General features: G+C 42.5%; 1 protein-coding gene across 2 annotated transcripts in view; it reads right to left on the bottom strand.

The window, feature by feature from the left end:
- SLC4A4 (solute carrier family 4 member 4) overlaps positions 1-24287 on the bottom strand; it is a 782778-nt gene that overhangs the window by 82989 nt on the left and 675502 nt on the right. For both annotated transcript variants that reach the window (XM_029598711.1, XM_029598721.1), the window contains 4 exons: positions 22454-22524; positions 19968-20159; positions 5786-5899; positions 4461-4622 (listed from right to left, as the gene is read on the bottom strand). In XM_029598711.1, the coding sequence (XP_029454571.1) occupies positions 4461-4622; positions 5786-5899; positions 19968-20159; positions 22454-22524 (539 nt within the window). The remainder of the gene's footprint in view (positions 1-4460; positions 4623-5785; positions 5900-19967; positions 20160-22453; positions 22525-24287) is intronic.

Genomic DNA, 24287 nt, shown 5'->3' with positions numbered 1-24287 from the left:
CTTTCTGTATTTCGGGCGACTAACTAATAGGCTCATCAACACGCATTTGCATGTGATGAGCGCTATTAGTTTCAGGGGGTTGGCCACGCGTTTTCCACGCACTATTGCTACCCCTTATAGTATAAGGGTTAATAATAGTACGTCAAAAACATGCAGCCAAACGGGGGCTAAACGGTGCGCTCGGCCGAGCGCACCGTTCTGTATCAGCCTGCAAATTCAGTAAGCTATGCTGAAAATGTTGCTTCAGGCGTTGTGTCAGAAGCATTCATTTCAAATGATTTTAATTGACAATGAAAGGTCAACTTTTTCAAAAACAGACAAGCACTATCTAGAATGAAGCATGAAGGCTGTATCCCTGTATTAACTAGTGCCATACAACATGGAAGAACACTACCAGAAAGCCTAAACTATCACTACCTCCTGCTCATTAAGCAACTACTGCAGACAAAGGAAAGTAGCAGATATTATTTAATATCAAGCTTAGACACTTTATTCAGGGACATTAAATGCAGACCAGAAGGTAAACATCTCTTGTGTTTTCATTTTAAATAAAAAGTGAAAGGAATGGTTTTTCCATGGCATTTATTTTAAGGCTTGTGCAAACAAAGCTTCCATGTTTGCACAAATATCTGCAGCATAAATATTAAAATGAAGCTTATGATAAGGTTTTGCAATGCGAAAGACTTCAGTTAGGCAAAACTTATGCATGATTTTAAGTTACCAAACAATTATCTTTATATTCAGTATTCAAAATAAGAGGGCAATTCCCAAAGCCCAAGTATACCTTTTATTTAGCCAGTCTTACAACCAGCAATTCCAAAAACATCACTGCGGCGTACAAAGAAACACTCATAAAATCAACATAAATCACAAAGTCAAGATACTCAATATACACAATGTAACAAAAACAAACACATGCTGTGTGTTCCCACAGTACCTGCTTCCAAAGCAGACAGCCTGCAAATTGCCCTCTAAAGTTTCAGTATAAATATATTTTCTTTTGTTTTTCCTTTTGCTGCTTCTTAGAGTTGGCTTTATGTGTAAAGCTAGAGTTTTTGGTTAAATGATATCATTTCTGCCAGTAATAAAATTCTATATAGTATGCTCTTCCTATACCCTCTTCCAAGGAGTTATGCAGGGGTTGTGTGCATAAAATTAGGATATAAATAAGTAAGTAGCATGTACATGCGTATATCCTATTTTATAAATCTCAAGAGTACAGGCATATAGTACTTGCAGTATCGCTTCAGAGCAGGCCTAATGTTACGTGGCCTCGTGTGGCCGGATAACTAGCTACTTACCCAGATCTCTTCAGAGAGATCTGGGTAAGTAGTGCACCTTAAAAAAAAAAAGTCATGTGCCTTCTGGCCTGATACCCACTCCTCCATCACATGTCACAACCCCTCTCCCCCTCACCGGCCCAGAAACTGATTCCAACCTCAAGAAATGCTTTAATCCTAGGAAAATAAGATTGCTGCCAGGCCTCTTCCCTTTCGGCCATTTTTAAAGATGGCGCCAGCCATCCAGTGCTCCCTCCATGTGACAGGGGCCGGCCAATGGCACGGATACCCTGTCACATGGTAAGGGCAAAGGGCCATCGGCGCCATTTTGATTAGTGGCAGCCGACGGCCCGGGAGCAGGAGATCGCTCTCGGGACCCCCACTGGACCACCAGGTACCTGTAAAAATGTTTTGGGGGGGGTCAGGAGGGTGGGGGAAACAAAGGGATTAGTTTTAAAGGGTCGGGGTGGGTTTAGGGGTTATATTTGTGTGCCGTTTTTCCCGCCCTCCCCCAAAACGATAAGAGAACCCTCACGAACAATATCGTGGGGTTTTCCTATTGTTTTGGGGGAGCCCCCGATTTCTGACAATTTTGAAAATATCGACGATATTTTCAATCGTCCGAAGCCCGATTCACATCCCTACTGGGGCAGTGTAAGCAACAAAAAGGTCTGGACAAGGAAAGGACAGACAAGGACTGGACTAGACTGAACAAGCAATAACAAACAGGAAAGCCCAACAGGGCAGAAGGCTTGCTAGGAGAACATAGCAGGTCTGCAGGCCATAAAGTAAGACAGTAGAGGGCACTGAGCATGGAAGGTAGGGCCTGGGAGGCCGCAGAGCAAGGCCAAAAGACCTGGAAGGGCCCGAAGTAAGGCAAAAGGCTAAAAGAGGGCCACAGAGCGAGGTAAGAGGCCTGGGTAGAGCACAAGGCAAGGCAGAATATAACAAGGTAAGGATGGCCAGGTCAGAGAGCTGAGGTGACTCAATGAAGCAGCACTAAGGACTGGACAACTGGGTTAAGAAGGGCTGGGGCTGGGGCATCAGGTGATCAGGAAAGTGGTGATTTGCGCAGCTGGGAGCAAAGCTCTCTGAGGACCCCTAGTGGAGAGAAGGCTGAGCAGCAGGCAAAACAGTAGCAAAGAGCTGGTGAGCGGGAGCGGGTTAAGTTAGTTGGATGAAGTTATGCAGAAAACTTTAGGACAGCCTTTTCTCCCAAGCAGACACACTTACATAGCTTTAGCTGGACAATGCCGGATATCCACAATGACCACCATAAAGTTTTACCATGCCCTGGAAACATCTCCAGCCCCATCTTTTTTTTATGTGGGTAAATTCTGTAGCAGCAACAATTTCCCCAGACAAAATGTACTCTCAGCTTTTTTATTTTAGGGGGGGGGGGGGGGGGTGGTGAAGGAAGGTCGCAATTTAAATCCAGAAAGTTTGTTTGGCTAATTCTCAATGTTAGCTCGACAAGCCTTTTGAATATGGACCTCTGTACCTTCATTTCATTTCTGGATTTATATACTCCACCTCCCTGATTACCTAGACAGTCCAAAGTTGTACACAAAGGCACAGGTTTGATATGGTGGGAGGAGAGAGAGTGTTTAGTGTTGTATCAATACATTTCATTGTAATCCATTCTTATATCTTGCTCCTCTCCCAAAGAAGGATGCTGAGCAGCTAACAAATATGAAAGCAAATACATTCAGAAAAGTTGGACAAATCAAAACTATCCTGCTTTAACTGGCTAAAGATAAGGATGTGTGTGTTTACTCTAACCATTTTTTTTTTAAACAAAGACAAACTTTCTACTGAACAAATCAACGTATTGCAAAAGGACATTACTATATATATTCAGAATTGTATAGATTCAAATTCAGTTCAATCATAAATCCTACATAATCCCCAAATCATTTATTTTTTCCACTAATTTTTCTCACATTTTTATTGGTTATTAATAAACGCTGATAAATTCCAGGGAAAAAAATAAAAATTGAAAATGAAGGTCCCTACATATCCGGTCTGCTGCCTCTTCTGCATCTCCTCGCAACATTATTCTTTTAAAAAGGCTGTTTTATTATATTCGGCTGATGGTTTGCTTGAGGTGTTACCCAATTTGGAAATATGTGGTAATTATTTTCCCTCACTTCTCTCTCTCTCTTTTCCAAGCATGGTCTGTGGAGTCTATTTCTTGGTGGGAAGAGGGGGTAGCAGAATAAAATCTACAAGTGAGGTTTTAATTCTCTGGGTTATTACCACAGGGACATAAGATACTATGGGCCCCATATTCAAAGATTTCCAATTATCTAAGTTATCCAGATAACTTGGAAAGGATATTCAGCAGCATAGCTATCCATATATAAGTCTCTGCTTAGCCGGATAAGTTATATCTGGATAAGTTAGACTTGCTCTATAGCAGGTCTAACCTATTCAATTAACGTAGCTAGAAAAGGCTGAATATTGGCTTAAGTTAACAAGATAAGTAGCACCACCCCGATCCGCTCATTTATTTATTTGTATTAAAATGTTTATCGCCCGCTTCTCCCTAGTTCGGAGCGGGGTACAAAAAAACACATAATAAAATAAACATTAAACCATAAAAATAAGAAGAATATACAGTTCTTAAAAAAACCTATACAAATAGCACTGCTCAGGGACATGAGAATCTGTCTACATACTGAGAAAACTAAACATTGATTCTGTAGAGGTCAAGCCTGTGCTGCTTGAACATCAAATGCTAATTTGAAGAGCTACATTTTTACGTTCTTTTTAAATGATCTTGAGCCTGGCTATGTACTTAGCCAGCTAATGACTTATCCGGCTAAGTGGCAGCCGCCGAACATAGACTGATATTCAGCGGCTAGCACTTACTTGGATAAGTCCTACTTATCTGGCTAAATAGCTTTTCAATACTGGCCTCCACATATTGAGAAAAATTAATATACTTGATGAAGTTGTTTTAACTTTGCAGGCATCTGACCATCAGATAAAAGTTGTAGAAAAAGAAGCCAGGGTGTACAGACACAGAATCGGCACGGTACTCTTGTCACCTAAGTAACTCTGGTTTCTGAAAAGCAAGCTGTAATTTTGACTACTAGGTGCAAAACCTGTGATACCATCCATTATCAAAAGGACCCAAATAGAAAAACTGAAGCAGTGCAGCATGAAGAGACAAACCTTGAGTTTGTGTTCCTTCCTGTTGACAATGACAGCAGTGATCTGCTGGTCCATGAAGATCAAAATAGTGACCAGCAAGGCAGGGATGGCTGCTGCAAGGTATACCCACCAGGGGTTCCCACCAAATGGGGGCACAAACCAGCCACGATCGGGACTTGTTGGCTGCATGAAGAAAGAAACAGGTTGTTTTTTTTTTTTAACTCTTTCTATGTATTATATGTAAATACATGTTTGAAGTACTAAACATCAGAATGGCAATATGTAACCATTTTTATCACAATGATGCATATTGCAACAAGACAGGCTCCTGTACTTAGTTTACACAGCTAATGGAAGAATTCAATGTGAAAGGAATGTATGTGTATATATATATATATAATTTTATACTTGGTTGCATTGTTCACTGACTTATCACAACGAGTCCTCTGATATTTTCTGTTGTGGTGAGAAAAGAAAAAGAAGACGTGCATATATTCGGTTTGAGGTTAAGAAAGCAACACTTTGTGGTGCTGCATAAACCTAGTAATGCTGTCGAAATAATAAGTAGTAACAGCAGCATGGAATATAACCCTCCAAAGAAAGGAAGCAATTCTTTTAAATATACAACAAACAAAAACGCAGGTCCTAAGGTGCATACCGCAAATATGGACAGAATACAAACAGATGTGAAGTAATCTTTGGAACTTTTAAAACCTCATACTCCCTCTCTTATCTTCCTCAAAGCTCAAGAGATTCATAAGCTACCTGCTTGCCTGATCTTTTTCATATTTACTTTTCCTTTTACAGAAAAGAAACGCATATAACTTGCTCACTCGGGATTCTCCATTATAACATGTGCCAATACTAGAATGTGACTCTGTTTGCTTAATGAGGAGCAGCCTATCCTTAGGCTTAAAGCTCTGCAGTACCCTCTCTGTAGCTGTATAACGTAGATTCTTTATTTTATTTTTTATTTGACCCAACAGTTTTCTCCTGCTCCTTTCTACTAGCTCAGTCGGCATGACGAGACTAGGTGACATGAGTGTTCATCTACAACTGCACAGGACTTTTTTCCCCTATTTTACACCATCCTCACCCTCACTGTCCACAGCAAAGCTAGTCTGGCCATTGCAGTGATAGCCTTCAGCCGGGCTCCTTCCAGACCCCTGCAGTCATGGGCCCTGCACAGAGCCACCAGGCGTCATCCTTATTCAATGGCCATGACTGCCCCTCTCCCCCCCGGTCCCCTTCCAGCCTCGGCCAACCCAAAGAGGGGAAGACCCAACTTAGGGACCAATGTCGTGGCAATGTCACCATGCAAGCCCTGATGTATCATCTTTACATACCTTGAATTCACTTGGCACAATTAGCTTCGGTGTGTCCACCCCTACCAGAGCGTCTAAAGCGCAGAAAATCAGAATGGACAAGATAATGGCAAAGTCACTGATAAGCTTCCTTGCCTGAAACACAAATAACACCATGACAACCAATTGGTATCACAAACAACAATGTTTACTTACGGAAGCAAACTAGCACTGCTGTGGTTCAAATGGCATTTCTGTGTTAAACTGTGAATTCAGTCTGAGTTTTGCCAAAACAGATATTTTTCTACTCTGCAATTTGGTTAGAACAATTGAAGTCACAGTCCTCCTCAATTTGCAAAATTTCACAAACATTACTGCAGCAGTTTGAGACTGAGGAGGGCAACAAATATTCAGTTCTGGGCAACTACATCAGTTAGGTTTCTATTTAGCAAACACTATGTTGGAACTTTCCAGCATGTTATCAATACAGATATGAATATCTCTTGCTTGGCACTGGTATAGATATTAATGTACATGGTTTATAGCATAATATTTATTCCATGTCCATAATCTCATAGATACAGTACTGTTTTGGAAACAGGCATTGAATCTTAGTACCCATCTTCAGAGCAGTATGGTACTGATATAGACATCAACATGGTTAGTGACGCAGAGTAATAGTCGGCATATCCACAGTGATATCAATATCACCATAAAGACAGACACTGATTCTTTGTGCCTACATTCATAGCAGTATAATAGTAACTTTGTTAACAAAGGAAGACCAAGGCATAGGTTAGCTCTTCAACCTCTTCAGCCTAGGTGACCAAGCCTAGCTGAAAACTTGACTCAATTTGCTCCAAATCACCAATCAACTATCCTACAAAAACACAGGTATTTACTGTAAACAAATGCAATTTAGTTGACAAACACCTGACTTTTTTTTTTTTTTACTAGACACTTACTTAGACTCTAAAAATCCTGCAATTGCAATTACTATTATTAAGGGTTGAATAAGGTGAATGTTGAGAATCAATGTAGCACTAGGAACAGGAAGCATCACACCCCAGTAAGTCATTGAATTAATAAGTCACTTAGGGATGTGTCTTTCATTGCTTTATTGTTAGATGTGTTTTCTAATTTACAAGCAAGTAGCATAATATGAGAAGAAAGCCAAATACTGATGATTAATAACCCTGCAAATACAATGGATGAAATGGAGAGAGATTTAATTAAAGATATTCACAGGATTGCTGTGTAAGGGGAGGTGCTTTTGGAAAGGGATTTCAATATGCCGGATGTTGATTGGGACATCCTGGCTGCAGTATCATCTAAAAGCAGGGAAATCCTGAATTCTCTGCAAGGAGAACTGTTCTGTCAGTTGGTAACAGAACCTATATAGGATGGGGCAATACTGGACCTGGTACTTACCCAATGGGGACAGTATCTCTGATGATGTAGTGGATGATCATCTGGGATCCAGTGATCACCGGATGATGTGGTTCAGTATTAGGGTGCACGAGATGAAGGTTCATTCGAAGGCAAGCATCCTAGATTTCAAGAAAACTAACTTTCTTAGAATGGAGGAGTACCTCAAGGAGTCAATATCTGGTTAGGAAAATCTAGGGGAAGAGGAAGAGCAACGGGCAAAACTAAAAGGAGAAATAATAAGGGTAACTAATCTTTTTGTTAGGAAAGTAAATAAAGGGAAGAGGAGAGAGAGAGGGCTAGTATAGTTTTCTAAAGAAGTAGCTGAAAAGGTAAGGGAGAAAGATCACAGAAAGAAGATGACAGGTGACAATATCTGGAAAAATTAAGAGAAATTGGGAAAGTAGTCAGGAATGCAAAAAAGCAAATGGAAGATAAAACAGCAAATAAAGTAAAGCAAGAAGACAAGACTAAGATATGTTAGTGATAAAAGGAAGTGCAAAAGTGGCATTGTGAGACTCAAAGGTGAAGGGGAGGAACATGTAGAGGCTGATGAGGAAAAAGCAAAATTATTTAACAAATATTTCTGTTCAGTGTTCACAGTGGAAGGGCCTGGAGCAGGACCACATAAAGGGGTGGATTTTAAGAGCCCTGCTCGCGTAAATCCGCCCGGATTTACGCGAGCAGGGCTTGCGCGCCGGTGCGCCTATTTTACATAGGCCTCCCGGCGCGCGCAGAGCCCCGGGACTCGCGTAAGTCCCGGGGTTTTCCGAGGGGGGCGTGTCGGGGGCGTGTCAGGGGCGGGGCCGAGCGGCGCACCGTTTTCGGGGTGGGGTGTGGCGTTTCAGGGGCGTGGTTTCGGTCCGGGGCGGTCCGGGGGCGTGGCCGCGCCCTCCGGAACCGCCCCCAGGTCGCGTCCCGGCGCGCTAGCGGCCCGCTGGCGCGCAGGGATTTACTTCTCCCTCCGGGAGGCGTAAATCCCCCAACAAAGGTAGGGGGGGGTCTAGATAGGGCCGGGGGGGTGGGTTAGATAGAGGAAGGGAGGGGAAGGTGAGGGGAGGGCGAAAGGGAATTCCCTCCGAGGCCGCTCCGATTTCGGAGCGGCCTCGGAGGGAACGGAGGTAGGCTGCTCGGCTCGGCGCGCGCCAGCTATACGAAATCGGCAGCCTTGCGCGCGCCGATCCAGGATTTTAGCGGCTACGCGCATATCTACTAAAATCCCGCGTACTTTTGTTGGCGCCTGGAGCGCCAACAAAAGTACGCCAACGCGCCATTTTTGAAAATCTACCCCAAAATGCATAGAAATAAGATTGGAAGTGAAGTAAACTTCAATCAATTTTTGGAACAGTGTGTTCGTGAGGACCTAACTAAAAGCAGATAAGGTGATGGGGCCAGAAGTATACGTCTGAGGGTACTAAGGGAACTTGGAGATGTCCTGGCAACTCTGCTGGCTCACCTTGTCAATGCTTCTTTAGAGCTGGGATTAGTTCCACAGGGCTGAAGATGGGCAGATGTGGTTCCTATTCATAAAAGTGGAAGTAAGGAGGAGACTGGGATCCATAGTCCAGTTAGTCTGACCTACTGTGATAAGCAAATTAATGGAATTAATTCTGCTAAAACAGAAGATAACGCAGTTTTTGGAAATCAATGAATTGCAAGATCTGAGATAGCATGATTTTACCAGAGGTAAATTTTGTCAGAGGAATTTGATATATTTCTTTGATTGGATGACCAGTCAGATCAAGGGAGAGCGCTAGATGTAGTACTTGGATTTCAGTTAGGCTTTTGACATGGTTCTGCATAGGAGACTTAAAAATAAATGAAACAACCTTGGTATGGGACCTAGAATGACTGACTGGGTGGCAACATAGGATAAGTGGTACATGACGTTTAATCTGAGGAAGGGATTGTTACTAGCAGTGTGCCTCAGGAATTGGTTCTGGGATTGGTTCCTTTCAACATTTCCGTGAGTGATACAGCTGAAGGATTGTTGAGAAAGATTTGTATTTTTGCTGATGATACCAAAATCTGTAACAAGGTGGATATCCAGAAAGGTGTGGAAAACATGAGGAGGGACCTAGTGAAGCTCAAGGATTGCCTAGGGTCTGGCACCTAAGATTTAATGTTAAAAAATGCAGAGTAATGCACTTAGAGGATAACTTTCCTAACTGCTTGTGTGCACCCATTTATGCATGTATATGGGGTGCATGCCAAGTTGCTATGGTATTTTATAACCTGCGTGGACATAATATGTGCAGATTATAAAATACAAGTACATGTGCGCACACAAATGCTCACATATGTGAAAACCACAAGCCGCGCAAGTTCAGACTTATCTGGAAAAGAACAGGCACTTATACAGATAAGTTTGAAAAGCACTACTTGTCCATCTAAGTAGCACTTTTTGACCTTATATGGGCATGTAAGATATCAGGCTAAGCCTAAAAAAAGTGCTACTTGGACAAATTCGAACTTATCTGGCTATCTAGGTAGAGGTAAAGGTGCTACTTAGCTTTATAAGTCAGAGTAAGTGTGCACAAATTATATAACTGCGGATTTGTACTTCCAATTTTAAAGAGATAAGCGAGTAGATTTTACTTGTGTTATTCAGATGCATTTAGCCTCCCATAACTTGGCTTTTACACACCTAAGTCGGGATTTTCTAACATATGCGTAACAATGAAATAACTAGTTTTACCAATTAGTCTACCAGTTCACCTAGTCCATCTGCAGTTTGTGAAGACCCTCCCGGCAATTCACCCTGAAGACCCCCATTTCAACCAAACCTCCCACCCAGTCATTTTTTCACTTTTAAGATGTCTGCCCCCTCCTCCCCCCCTTTTTTTTTTTTTTTTACACACGTTTGCTCTCATACCTTACTTTACGTGTGTATGTTGCGGTTTTTAAAACAGCTCATATTCACATGTATGCTATTTTGCAGGTGCAAGTGCCTTTTTTAAGAACATAAGAACATAAGAAAATGCCATACTGGGGTCAGACCAAGGGTCCATCAAGCCCAGCATCCTGTTTCCAACAGTAACCAATCCAGGCCACAAGAACCTGGCAAGTACCCAAAAACTAAGTCTATTCCATGTTACCATTGCTAATGGCAGTGGCTATTCTCTAGCGGGCGGATTTTAAAAGTCCTGCTCGCGTAAATCTGCCCAGATTTACGTGAGCAGGGCCTTGCGCACCGGCGCGCCTATTTTGCATAGGCCGCCGGTGCGCGCAGAGCCCCGGGTCGCGCATAGGTCCGGGGTTTTCTGAAGGGGGCGTGTCGTTCGGGGCGGGGCTGAACAACGCAACGTTTTGGGGGTGGGATGCGGCATTTCGGGGGCGGGCCCGGGGGCGTGGTTTTGGCCCGGGGCGTTCCGGGGGCGTGGTCTCACCCTCCGGAACCGCCCCCGGGTCGGGTCTCGGTGTGCCAGCAGCCCGCTGGCGCGCGTGGATTTACGTCTCCCTCCGGGAGGCGTAAATCCATGGATAAAGGTAGGGGGGGTTTAGATAGGGCCGGGGGGATGGGTTAGGGAAGGGAAGGTGAGGGGAGGGCAAAAGAAAGTTCCCTCCGAGGCCGCTCCGATTTCGGAGCGGCCTCGGAGGGAACGGAGGCAGGCTGTGCGGCTCGGCGCGCGCCGGCTGCCCAAAATCGGCAGCCTTGCGTGTGCCGAACCAGGATTTTATAAGATACGCACGGCTACGCGCGTATCTTATAAAATCCAGTGTACTTTTGTTTGCGCCTGGTGCGCCAACAAAAGTACGCGAACGCGCTTTTTTTAAAAATCTACCCCTAGGTGAACTTAATAGCAGGTAATGGACTTCTCCTCCAAGAACTTATCCAATCCTTTTTTAAACCCAGCTACACTAACTGCACTAACCACATCCTCTGGCAACAAATTCCAGAGTTTAATTGTGCGTTGAGTAAAAAAGAACTTTCTCCGATTAGTTTTAAATGTGCCCCATGCTAACTTCATGGAGTGCCCCCTAGTCTTTCTACTATCCAAAAGAGTAAATAACCGATTCACATCTACCCGTTCTAGACCTCTCATGATTTTAAACACCTCTATCATATCCCCCCTCAGTCGTCTCTTCTCCAAGCTAAAAAGTCCTAACCTCTTTAGTCTTTCCTCATAGGGGAGTTGTTCCATTCCCCTTATCATTTTGGTAGCCCTTCTCTGTACCTTCTCCATCGCAATTATATCTTTTTTGAGATGCGGCAACCAGAATTGTACACAGTATTCAAGGTGCGGTCTCACCATGGAGCGATACAGAGGCATTATGACATTTTCTGTTTTATTCACCATTCCCTTTCTAATAATTCCCAACATTCTGTTTGCTTTTTTGACTGCCACAGCACACTGTACCGACGATTTCAATGTGTTATCAACTATGACACCTAGATCTCTTTCTTGGGTTGTAGCACCTAATATGGAACCCAACATTGTGTAATTATAGCATGGGTTATTTTTCCCTATATGCATCACCTTGCACTTATCCACATTAAATTTCATCTGCCATTTGGATGCCCAATTTTCCAGTCTCACAAGGTCTTCCTGCAATTTATCACAATCTGCTTGTGATTTAACTACTCTGAACAATTTTGTGTCCTCTGCAAATTTGATTATCTCACTCGTCGTATTTCTTTCCAGATCATTTATAAATATATTGAAAAGTAAGGGTCCCAATACAGATCCCTGAGGCACTCCACTGTCCACTACCTTCACTGAGAAAATTGTCCATTTAATCCTACTCTCTGTTTCCTGTCTTTTAGCCAGTTTGCAATCCATGAAAGGACATCGCCACCTATCCCATGACTTTTTACTTTTCCTATAAGCCTCTCATGAGGAACTTTGTCAAACGCCTTCTGAAAATCCAAGTATACTACATCTACCGGTTCACCTTTATCCACATGTTTATTAACTCCTTCAAAAAAGTGAAGCAGATTTGTGAGGCAAGACTTGCCTTGGGTAAAGCCATGCTGACTTTGTTCCATTAAACCATGTCTTTAATGGAACAATCAAACAATTTTTGGAAATTCACCTTTTCGGATGCAAAAACCCAAGGGAAAGGTACGATATTGGAGGTGAAAATTTTCTAAGCACAAATGAAGAGTGAGATCTGGGGATAATTGTATCTGATGAGCTTAAGGGAGCCAAACAGTTGGATAAAGACATAGCAAAGGCCAGAAAGATGCTTGGCTGCACAGAGAGAGGAATGGTCATCAGAAAAAGGGAGGTGATATTGCCCCTGTATAAGTCCCTGGTGAAGCTTCACTTGGAAAACTGCACAAATTCTGGAGACTGCACACAGGGTGGCTACTAAAACGGTCAGTGGTCTTCAGTTAAAGCATATGGGGACAGACAATGATCTAAACACGTATATCCTAAAGCAGTGGTTCTCAACCTTTTTCCTATCATGACACACCTGACAGTCCACGCTCATACGTGTGACACACTGCTCATTACAAATCACGGAGGAAATAAAAAAATAAAGGCCCAGTATTATTTTTATTGTTAAGAATGACACAAGGGAAAGATACATATTCTGTCTGAACAGAAATTGCATAAATAGTAAACATCCCACACCAAAACAGCACCAATTTCCAGTACTCAAACAGTAAACACCTTACTTAAGAAAAGGCAACACCGAAATTTTTACACCAGGCCTTAAGACATCAGTACACCTATTAGGAAAAGTGAACAAGCTAGGCTACTATACAGCCCTACCCAGAAACTACACACCAGCAGAAAACCTCACCTGAATCACATGTGCTGACCCTCTCCTAACAAAGAATAAAGAGACCAAAACGCATAGCTAGAAGCATGCAGACAAAAACTGAATTGGAAACTGCAACAAGCCAGGGTCTCTGTATCCTCCCCGTGGGCGTGGTCATCTCCACAGCACCCAAGGATCCACAAAACACATCTTATCATAACAGTTAGCCAGATAATTTTACTTGGTTAACTTGCCAAGCCACACAGCAGTTGAATATGAACCTCATTCTTCTTTAGAGTGTTACATTTTCAACTATGCTGCATCAATTTTTCCAGAAATCTGTATTCCATATGCTAAAAAAAAGTACAATATCGAGTAAATTGAGGATCGTTGATATGAAAAAAGTGGCACCAATTTTAGTAAAGGATTGATGATTTGGACAAGGGCTCATGATATAAAGTTAGAAAAAGGAAATAAGGGAATATACTTCTTTACTGAGAGATCTGATTATTAGCACATAAACAGTGACTGGTAAGAAACTCTTACAATATTATAGTACAGAACTGTTAACTTGCTAGCTCCAGTGTGCTCAAGGTCTAGTTTTCCACAAACCAACTGTTGAATTGCTTGTAGCAATATTTTCATCTTACTGGTGGAGCCAGAATTAGAGGTAAACATCTGATATACTGGCCAGGGTTTTATCTGAAACTTGGCATGAGTAGGTGTATGTCTAGTGCACCTTTATTTCATCATTGCTCTTCAATAAATACAGAATGTGTGTCACAGTTTCACTTGCTATGCAGTCTCCCTGCGCCAAGGTCCTGCCTGCTGCACAACTCTCCTTCCACCAGGCGTTCTCATAAAGCCTCGCTCTCAGCAATGCCAGTTACCTTCCTCACTGGTCACACAATGTCTGAGACTCAACCCTAATTAACCCAGCCTGCTCAGTACCTGCTCATTGAATCAACGAGGCTTTCTGACCTGGCCACTCTTACTTGATTATTCTGTTTTACCTGGCGGCCTACCCAGACCTCCTGCCTTGCCTTGTGGCCTATCTGGGCCTTCTGCCTTGCATTCTGGCCTACCCAGGTCTCCTGCTTTGCCTTGTGGCCTCTCTTGGCCTCTTGTCTTGCTCTGGGGCCTACCAGGTCTCCTTGCCTTGCTCTGTGGCCCCCGAGGGTCATTCTGCCTTACTTTACAGCCTCAGGGCCTGCAAGATTCTCCTAGCCAGCTGTGTGCCCAGTTAGGCAACAATAAACAGGGAAGCCCATCGTGTCTTGTCCAATCTTTGTTCTGTCTTCTGCTGTCCAGTCCAGTTCCTTGTCTGTTTCCCAGCCCTTGTCCTTGTCCCTGGTTCAGCCCTGTCTGAATCCAGTCCTCAGTCCCTGGTTTCAGTCCCCAGTCTGTACTCCATATCCAGCCCTCAGTCAGTACCTGTGTCCAGCCTGCACCTGACCCCCAGTTCCCAGCCTGCACAAAATCTTCCAGTTCATGTCTGTACCATAATGCTGTCCTGGAGATAAGTCCTACAGTCCTCACAACCCAAGGGCTCAACCTGCGGGAAAGGGAGTTGGCTAGGCAGAAGACCAGCCCTAGTCTAGCCCTGTGGTCCTGCACTGCCTCTGTGGGGATGCTCCCTGACTCCAGCTCGCTGCCCCTTGACAATATGCACTGCATGCTAATGCTATCTATGGTCATTTGATGTTTCCTTGAGGTGCAGTGTAGACCTCAATTAACTTTCCCCCACATGAACATGAAATGTATTCCAGAGTGGTTTTAATGTATTTTAAGAACAGTGGACACAATCAGTTGTCAATTCTGAAACACAGTATATGACAGCAGATAAAGATCATATGGCCCCAACCACATACCTCCTGCTTAGCTTTATAGTCCTTTTCTCGCTCTCAGATCCTATGCATTTGTCCCATGTTTTTTCTAAACTCTGATTCTGTCCTTGTCTACACCACCTCCAAAGGGAGACTGTTCCATACATCCACCACCCTCTCTGTAAAGAAATATTTCTTTAGATTACTCCTGAGTCTACCTCCTTTTATCCTCACCCCATGACCCATCACTTCAGAGCCTCCTTTCCAGTGAAAATTCTACACTCGTTTGAAAATGGTGTGAAATGTGTTTGAGGAGGAAAGTAAAACAACAACTGAACCACACATGGGGAAGGATCACACAAACTAGCTGACAATTGATCATTGTGCTTTGAAATGGCTCAGGTAATTCAAATAGCTGAACAGTTCAGCCACTGTAAGGTGCACTATCAACCCATAAGAACATAAGAAATTGCCATGCTGGGTCAAACCAAGGGTCCATCAAGCCCAGCATCCTGTTTCCAACAGAGGCCAAACGAGGACACAAGAACCTGGCAAGTACCCAGACACCAAGAAGAGCCCATCTTACTGATGCCAGTAATAGCAGAAGTCATTCCCTAAATCAACTTGATTAATAGCATTTAATGGACTTCTCCTCCAATAACTTATCCAAATCTTTTTTAAACCCAGCTACACTAACTGCACTAACCACATCCTCTGGCAACAAATTCCAGAGCTTAATTGTGCGTTGAGTGAAAAAGAATTTTCTCTAATTAGTCTTAAATGTGCTACTTGCTAACTTCATGGAGTGCCCCCTAGTCCTTCTATTATCCGAAAGTGTAAATAACCAATTCACATCTACTCGTTCAAGACCTCTCATGATCTTAAAGACCTCTATCATAATCCCCCCTCAGCCATCTCTTCTCCAAGCTGAACAGCCCTAACTTCTTCAGCCTTTCCTCACAGAGGAGCTGTTCCATCCCCTTTATCATTTTGGTTGCCCTTCTCTGTACCTTCTCCATCACAACTACATCTTTTTTGAGATGCGGCAACCAGAATTGTATACAGTATTCAAGGAACGGTCTCACCATGGAGCGATACAGACACATTATGACATTTTCCGTTTTATTAACCATTCCCTTCCTAATAAATTCCTAACATTCTGTTTGCTTATTTGACTGCTACAGCACACTGAGCAGACCATTTCAAATTATTATCCACTATAATGCCTAGATCGTTTTCCTGGGTGGTAGCTCCTAATATGGAACCTAACATCATGTCACTACAGCAAGGGTTATTTTTCCCTATCTACAACACCTTGCACTTGTCCACATTAAATTTCATCTGCCATTTGGATTCCCAATCTTCCAGTCTCGCAAGGTCCTCCCTGTAATGTATCACAATCTGCTTGTGATTTAACTACTCTGAATAATTTTGCATCATCCGCAAATTTGATAAATTCACTTGTATTCCTTTCCAGTGTTAGGGAGCGCTAGGAGAGCGGTCCCATTTCCGAGGGGATTGTGTGCCCTTGGATCTCGGCGAACCAGGAGAGGAGCTCCAAGGAAGCACCAAGGCAGGTGAGAGAAGTCCCGTCTGGGCTGAGACTAGGAGCCCAGGCCCCCACTGACCTGCACAGTCTCGGTGAGGCCAACCACGCAAGGTTGATCTCAGAGCAGTCCTCCGACCACTCGAAGCCCTTTCGGACCTGTCGCTGGGTAACAGCAAAGGCGGCAGGCCGGACAGAAGACAAGGACGGATGAAGACTCTGGAGTGTGGAGACTCAGACAAGGAACTTGGAACTAGGAAGGACTCTGAGTGCTAGGAAGACTCAGACGAGGACTTGGAACAACTCTGAGCACTAGGAAGACTCAGATGAGGATTCAAGACCAAGTATTAGGGTGAGGCTGCAACGCAGCACACCCTACGCAGCCCACCCACGGTGCTGGTCACGGACCACGCTGGGACAGGCAGGCTGGGAGAAGGTAAGAGGCTGCCCGTAGGTCCGGCTGCGGGCAGCATTGCAACATTCCAGATCATTTATAAATATATTGAAAAGCACAGGTCCAAGTACAGATCCCTGAGGCACTCCATGTTTACCCTTTTCCACTGAGAAAATTGACCATTTAAATCTCCTTTTAACCAGTTTGTAATCCACGAAAGGACATCGCCTCCTATCCCATGACTTTTTAGTTTTCTTAGAAGCCTCTCATGAGGGACTTTGTCAAATGCCTTCTGAAAATCCAAATACACTATATCTACTGGTTCACCTTTATCCACATGTTTATTAATCCCTTCAAGAAAACCCCCAGTTGTATATTGCTTTATAAACAAAACTGCCATATTCTGCCTATTACATTTATTAAGCCCCATCACATTCCCACATTATAACAGCAGCAAAAATGCCCACTCACTTTGACCCACCAAAGAGTGTCTTTGTGGCATGATTTTTGTAGCTATAAAATCCAAATTAGGATTTAAACTGAAAGTGCTATCCAAGAGTTAAATAAATCAAATCTATGCTGATTTTGTCATATATTCACACTCAGCAGATTTCCCTGTGAAGTGGATAGGAGGAAGAGTTGACAGGTCTGTTTTGTCACCAGGCTTTGAAAAACTCAGTTAAAAATCCCCCATTCACAAACATTTTGCCCACAGTTTCCATATAAATGCATTTTTCTTATGAAGCATTTGTACTAGAATGATGGAGTCCCTCTCTCAAAACTGGAGATGCATCAAAAAGGGGAGAGAAAGACAGACAAGAAGGGAGGGAGAAAGAAGATTAGTTTTCCAAAAAATCAACACCTCCACCATAAACACCAGCAGAGTATAAACTCATACTGCATGTACATTACTCTCCCTGCCCTCCTGCCTCGGGCGGCCTGCTGTCTGCTAGTTTTGTGAACCTGATTTTTTTCCCCATTCCTTAGAAAGAAAGGATAGCAAATGCAGTTTACTGTATATATACTATAAATCCCTAAACAAAGAACTTACAGGTGTTAAAGCGCTAAAGAGCTGCTAACTACACACACCTGTTTCTTGGGCTCAAGGGATCAAGGAAATAGTTTCTGTTGATGTCGTCTTTCAAATAAAATGACTTAATCCTTGCTCCTTTCATGATACCCAGCTTTTATGGAGGCAGCAGACAGACAAGTTAAACTGCATTCCAGTCAGAGTGATTTCTTTTTTTTTTTTTATTTCAAACAATAAAACGGCCTGTCATCTCGATGGCCTACAATAAGTCTTGAAAAAAAGGCAAATAATTCCAAGCGTACAATAACCAGAAAGTTTCTCAAATCCACAGATTAGGTCACACATTATGACTTCCTACTCCTTGTTTTATGCTCATTTTATTGATAGCGGAATAGTAACATGATAGTAAATGACAGCAGAAAAGAAAAAACAAATTGGCCCAACCAGTCTGCCAATCTTTCAGAGCAGACTGGACTGGGGAAGGGGCCCAAGCAAAACAAGCTCTTCCCCCTCCCCAACCCCTCTCTCACTCTCCACCCATACCCCCACACTCCCTATCTCACTCTCCCTCTACCCTCCCCCCCCCTTTCTCTTCCCCTGCCACAGTCCCCTCTTGCTCTCTCTCTCTTACTCCTACAAGCTCCCTTCCCAAGTTGATCAGTGGTGCCTCAGGCTGCATCCTCCTCCTCCTCTGCCTGGACCACCTGCTGCTTTGAAACACCACTGCTCTACAGAGTCCCATCTGGTTCAAAGCAAAGAGGGGCCCCATAGCTGCAGAGGTGGAAAACATGGCTGCTGCATCGTTGCGCTCTTCCTCCTGCCACTAAGTGCGGCCTGCCCAACCTGGCTCTGTGGCAATGATGTGGGAAGGGCAAGATTTGTTAAGGCCATGGCCCCCTGTATCACACCCCATTCTGACACCTATGGATAATTCTACCTTGGGTAAATGAGCCTATAAATTTCCATACTCAACCCAACACCTAACACTCCACCCTCACTGTCTTTACCTGAACTTTCAATTCCTTTCCTTTCACGGTTCTCGATGTCCATCCCAAGTATGCCCAGACTAAGGCAATTCTTTTTGTGTCATTGTGCCAACAGATTTACCTGGGCATGCAATAAGTGTGTGTATAGAGGATAGGAAGTAAAGTAACAGTAAAGAAGCAGCAATGTCGCTACACCCATATAACCCGTCTTCTTAAGTCACTACATTGCCTCCCTATCCGATCCCGCATATAGTTCACGCTCTTCTTACTCACTTTCAAGAGCCTTTAGCTCCTCACTACCTCTTCTCTCTTACCTCACTCTACCCCTCTCTGTGAACTCTGTTCATCAGGCAAGTCACTCTTATCTATGTCCTTCTCTTCTACCGCCAAGTCCCATGCTTTTCCATTTTGCTGCACCATATGTTTGGAACTGACTTCCTAAGTGGGTGCATCATGCTCTCTTCTAGGCCTTATTCAAATTCAGTCTTAAAACCCACCTTTCTGAACCTGCTTTCAAAATCTTAAACCCTGATATTCCCATAGTTTTAACCATTTTCATAATACATGAAATTCCCAAACTTTCTTTTGTCCTGTGTGTCTTGATTAGACTGTAATCTCTACAGAGTAGAGACTCTCTCATATGTATTTGTACCACACCGAGTAAGTGAAATAGTGCTGTAGAGATTAGTAGCAGAAGCAGTACAGAAAATAGGTGCATGTGTGTGTGTATACACATATACGTAGCTATAATAAAAACACATTGTATCTGACTATTCCTTGTGCGTTGATCAGTCAACATATCTGCAAATTTTCCACTGTTTAGTTTGCTGTTTGGAAATTTGTTAGTAAATGCTGTCTTGTTTTGTGAAATGCTTGTGGTATTAAAGTTAGAATTGTAGCAGAATATGAAAAGGAGAGAGGAAATAAATATTTTTGTATACTCATTTTACATCCCTGTCTTACAATGGTAAAACTTCTCAGAAAACACTGATGGAAAACCGAGCTGGAGCAAAGACAAAACAAGCAGACTTCACACCAATGCACTCCTTTTAAACCCTTACGCAGCAATGGTTGCATTAATTAAATAGTAATTTCAAATTAAGGGCTCATGTACTGGAAGTTTGTGCCCTGGTTGAGAATTTATAAGACCAATGTATATAGCAGCAATTGGTTTCTTCTTCCAACAACAAAATTATCCAGAGCTCGAGATATATACAGGTTACATTCTGACATTTCCAAGAGGTCGAGGAAAGTGGCTGGAGCAGAAGAATCTTCCTGAAGAGCTGGGATATTATAACTTACTGTGGTTGGAAAATAGCGGCTGGCTTTGAATTTCTTCAGTGCCATTGAGCAGGTATAGGTGCCAAAGAAGAGGATGAAGGACATGAGCGTGATGTCAGGAACGTATTTGCAGTTGTTGCCGACGAGGTAACCCCCATATTTCAAGCAGTCCTTCTTTGACAGTGCTGACCAATCGATGGTAGTGTTATAGACCTGAGGAACCAAGAAAATTGTTGTGTTGTGCTGCCCAACTTTCTGCTAAGCTTCATCGATTAACTAATCGTGGTGGCAGTTCAGCGTTAAGCAGGGACTTTAACAAAGGAAAGCTTCTAGTATGATGGTTAATACTAGAGATGTTCTCTAAAGCAGATGAAAAAGTGAGACGTTACGGGGGAAACTTTCATACTGCCCTCTTCCTCCCCTCCCCCCACACTAGGGCAAACCTCTATTGTCTATGGGCAACAATATGTGCATTGTTCCATCACACACATATTTTCATTTTGAAAACTTCCTAAAGATAAAAAGTACCTGCAGTCATTTGTGCCTCCTTTTCTGTGAGTACGTTTTTCCTAAAAAAACAACGTGCGTACCTTTGAAAATACAAAACGCGTGCCTGCTGTTGCAACCCCAGCCCTAACCCTGCCCCCAGGAACACCTCCGATAAATGTGGGTAAATCAATGCAATTTGTGGCAAAAAGCTTGTGCTTTTCCCACACACACAGGAAAGGCAATTTTCAAAACACCATTTTACCCATGGAAATGGCTTTGTAAATTGACATCCCCGAGATCTGACCCCCCCCCCCCCCAAAAGGAAGACAAAGTTAACCCCAACAGATATTCCGTATTACACTTCCACAGGCGGTGGGCCTTGAGGCCTAAACTGGCTTTGTGTTTGGAAGTGTAAAAGGCTTTCTGCTCGTGTCAAAAAAAAATGTCAATATAAACTTATTTTGCTGGCTCATTAATACAGCACCAGTTCTGATAGCACTAATGTGGCATCCAATGGGTTGCTGTTGCTGTCCTCAAGGGTTCATCTACTTAAGTCAATGGAGCTGCAGTGGATTGTTGTACAAAACTATATAAATGTTGCAAGATAGCTCCTGATTATTAAAACTCTATAAAAGTCAGCACTGTACCATTGAAAGTAACATTCTCAATCTCCAAGTAAACCCACCATTTGTGAGGTACTGATTTGTGTATGTAATCATGGTTTTGGTTTGAACAATCCTGCTCCTTACTGGTTTCCATCACAAACTTCATAAATCCTTTTAATCTACAAAATATGAACTTATGTCTTGGCCCTATCTCCCCCATTGATGGCAAATGGGAGAGATGAGGAGGAAATCAGAATGCTATCGACAAAAAGTCAGCAGGAATGAGACAATGTATGGATTTAGGACATTTTGAGGTCAATAATTGGAAATGAGCACCTACAGGTACTTTTTACCCGAGGGGTTGCACCACAATCAAAGCAAAGAATGTGGTTTTGATTATTGCCCAACTAAAAAAAATTACCAGCAAAAACTCATGCCTGCTTTCTCTGTGAGTAATTTTTCTACATAAACCACCACAGGCGGTTTTCTATAATCAAAACTATGCAATTTTTCAATCCCCTGCCCTCTGCCTCTGGGATCTGCATTTGCAGTCCACAGGTAACATGCATTGTTCAACCATGTGCATACTTTTACCCACAAATAGATTGGGCAAGTTTTACAGCCCTGATTTCTGTGGGTAAATTGTTTTTTTAACCCACGGAAATTGGCTTTGAATACTGCCCTCCCCATGTTTTATCTACCAGTACCACCTTGCTGTAGATAAATCAAGTAAGATAATCGGGGCCTCCCCCCACAACTTGCTCTCTAAAACATTAAAAGCAAATACATTTCAAATGCATTTCTAATCAACAAAGCAGACCTTTCAGACTTCAATGTTAAGAAACATATGACGTCCTCAAAAAAATTTCTGCTTGATTATATTATAAACCAGAAAGCTACAGTAATGTAGTTCTTCCTGGCTTCTAGTCCAAGCATTCACAAATTTTCATTCAAAAATTATGAAAAGAAAATGAGCATAATGAGTAAAAAGTAAGCGTATGTTATATTTTGAAAATTTGCACTAATGTGCTTTCATGGTACATGATCTCTAGTTGTGTGACAAACCTGAAAATACCACAATGCTTTCATTTTCATCTATTGTAATGAACCAAGATGTCCACAGTTAGTAGGATATAGGGCTACAAGAGACAACGCTCTAAAACAAATACGCTAGAGGTGAGTTAAAAAACTGTTTTTACAATACACTTGTTTACAAATTATTTTTCTAGAGGAAAATACTGATGCTACAAACTCATTATGCATTTTATGCCTCATTGGAAATGTGTAGATAAACCAATGTGCACGCCAAACAAAGATTATGGGGTATACAAACAATAGTCTGCACCAAAGCAACATAAAACCTTCTTGCTTGAAAGCAAATTCCATTCAGAGCTGAACTCTGTGTAAACTTACCACGTCGGCAGTGGTATTTATCAGCCAAACAAGTGGTGCTTCTGTTGTCTCATTATATAAAGAACTATTCACTGAAAAAGAACAGACATTGTTAACTCTAATGTGTGACAAATGTACAATAGTTAAAGACAGCATTGCAACAAGTTAAAAAAAAACCTGAGCATTTAAAATAATTTACTACTTGACTGGCCCCCACTCTCTTTGGCCATGTGTATTGTGAGAGTGAAAACACTTGAGCCTGCTTATTTTATTTATTTAAAAAAAACGCAGAGCCTGCTCTATCACCATTTCTGATGGACAGAAGTGTCCCTTGGTCTTTTGAGGTTACTAGGGAAGAAAAGAGGGCACTTTTAAAGAACATGGAGGACAATGTCCTCCAAAGTAAATATATATGATGAAATTCATATTAGATATGGTTACTGAAAGATAACTGATTATATATCTAAAATTTAAAAAAAACAACAAGGCTGTTGTATGTATTCCCCTCGCTTATTTCCTGTAACCGTGGCAAGATTTAACATGTCATTTAAATTGAAGATGGCTATCTTCATAAACTAACCACTGAGATTTTCTATGACACAAGCAAATTTGATGGGGGAAAAAAAATCTGTAAGCTTGCTCCTTCCTTGAAACTATGTGACTGGTTTTGTTAATATGAAAATCAAAGTATCATATTAACCAAATTATTATAAACTTACAAAAACTTCTCAATTTGCTTTAACCTTCATTACATGTCATGATCAGAAAGTTGTTAATATGGTTTGTGGGGGGGAGCATTTGAATCCCATAGATCAACACTGGTGAAATTTTGGGGTCCTTTTGAACCCTAACCCAAACATCCCATAAATAGGGTCAGTGCAAGGGTAGTAGGCACTTTAGGCGACTTTTGTCTTGCACCCATCCCCCCAGCAACACATGCTGCTCATGGCCTGACGAATCTCTGCTCCTCTTTGCCGTGAAGATAGGCTCTATTCGCGGCACCACATGGCTGCTCTTCAGCGCTCGGTAAGGGTCAGTACCATAGGTGACCACCTAGTTCACCTAATGGATGCACCGACCCTGCCCATAAATAGTACAAAGCAATTCTGGAAAAGTGTGATTTATTTTGTTAACATTAAACATTTTATTTAGTAAAAAATTTCCCATGAAAACATTTTACAAGCTTAAGCCTAGATTCATCATTTTGCCATAAATATTGCAAAAATAGCACCCGCGATTAAAAAAAAAAAAAAAAAAAAAAGGAGCGTAGTTAGGGAAATTTACCTGGTACCATTCTGCACAGGTATTTTACTGCAACGAGCATTAAATTTATTGCGACCGCGATGTTTCCACATCGCAAGCTGAGAAGTCCCCGGACAGGCTTTTATCGCATTTTGGGCTGGGGGAGGGGGGAAGAGAGAGAGGCTGACCAAAAAGTTAACTATTTATACCACTGTAAGACGGGGTGCTAGTAAGTAGGGGTGAGGTTTGGGAGGGCAGTTGCATTTGGGGGGCAGTTTAACATGCACAGTCATATGTATGCACAGCACAGTTATTTGGGGTGACGAAAGGTAAAAAGAGTAGATTTTTTTCCATGTTCTCTCTAACTAGCTTGGCTGTAGCTAGGTAGAGTGTGCATCAAGCAAGGTAAAGAGAACATGGTAAAAATCTCTTCTTTCACCATTCTTCACTCCAAATCAAATACATCTTCACTGCTGGGAACTGTGCTGTTCGTATGTATGGCTGTGCATGTAAAATTGCCCTCTAAACCCCAACTCACCCCACCCCGAGTTCATAATGCAGTGGTATAAAGAGTTAAAAAAATTGGTGGGCCTCCAAAGAGGCTCTCTCTCTC

The sequence above is a fragment of the Rhinatrema bivittatum genome, chromosome 1, assembly GCF_901001135.1.
Source record: "Rhinatrema bivittatum chromosome 1, aRhiBiv1.1, whole genome shotgun sequence".
Classification (NCBI taxonomy): Eukaryota; Metazoa; Chordata; class Amphibia; order Gymnophiona; family Rhinatrematidae; genus Rhinatrema; species Rhinatrema bivittatum.
This window is presented reverse-complemented; position numbering and strand designations above follow the sequence as displayed.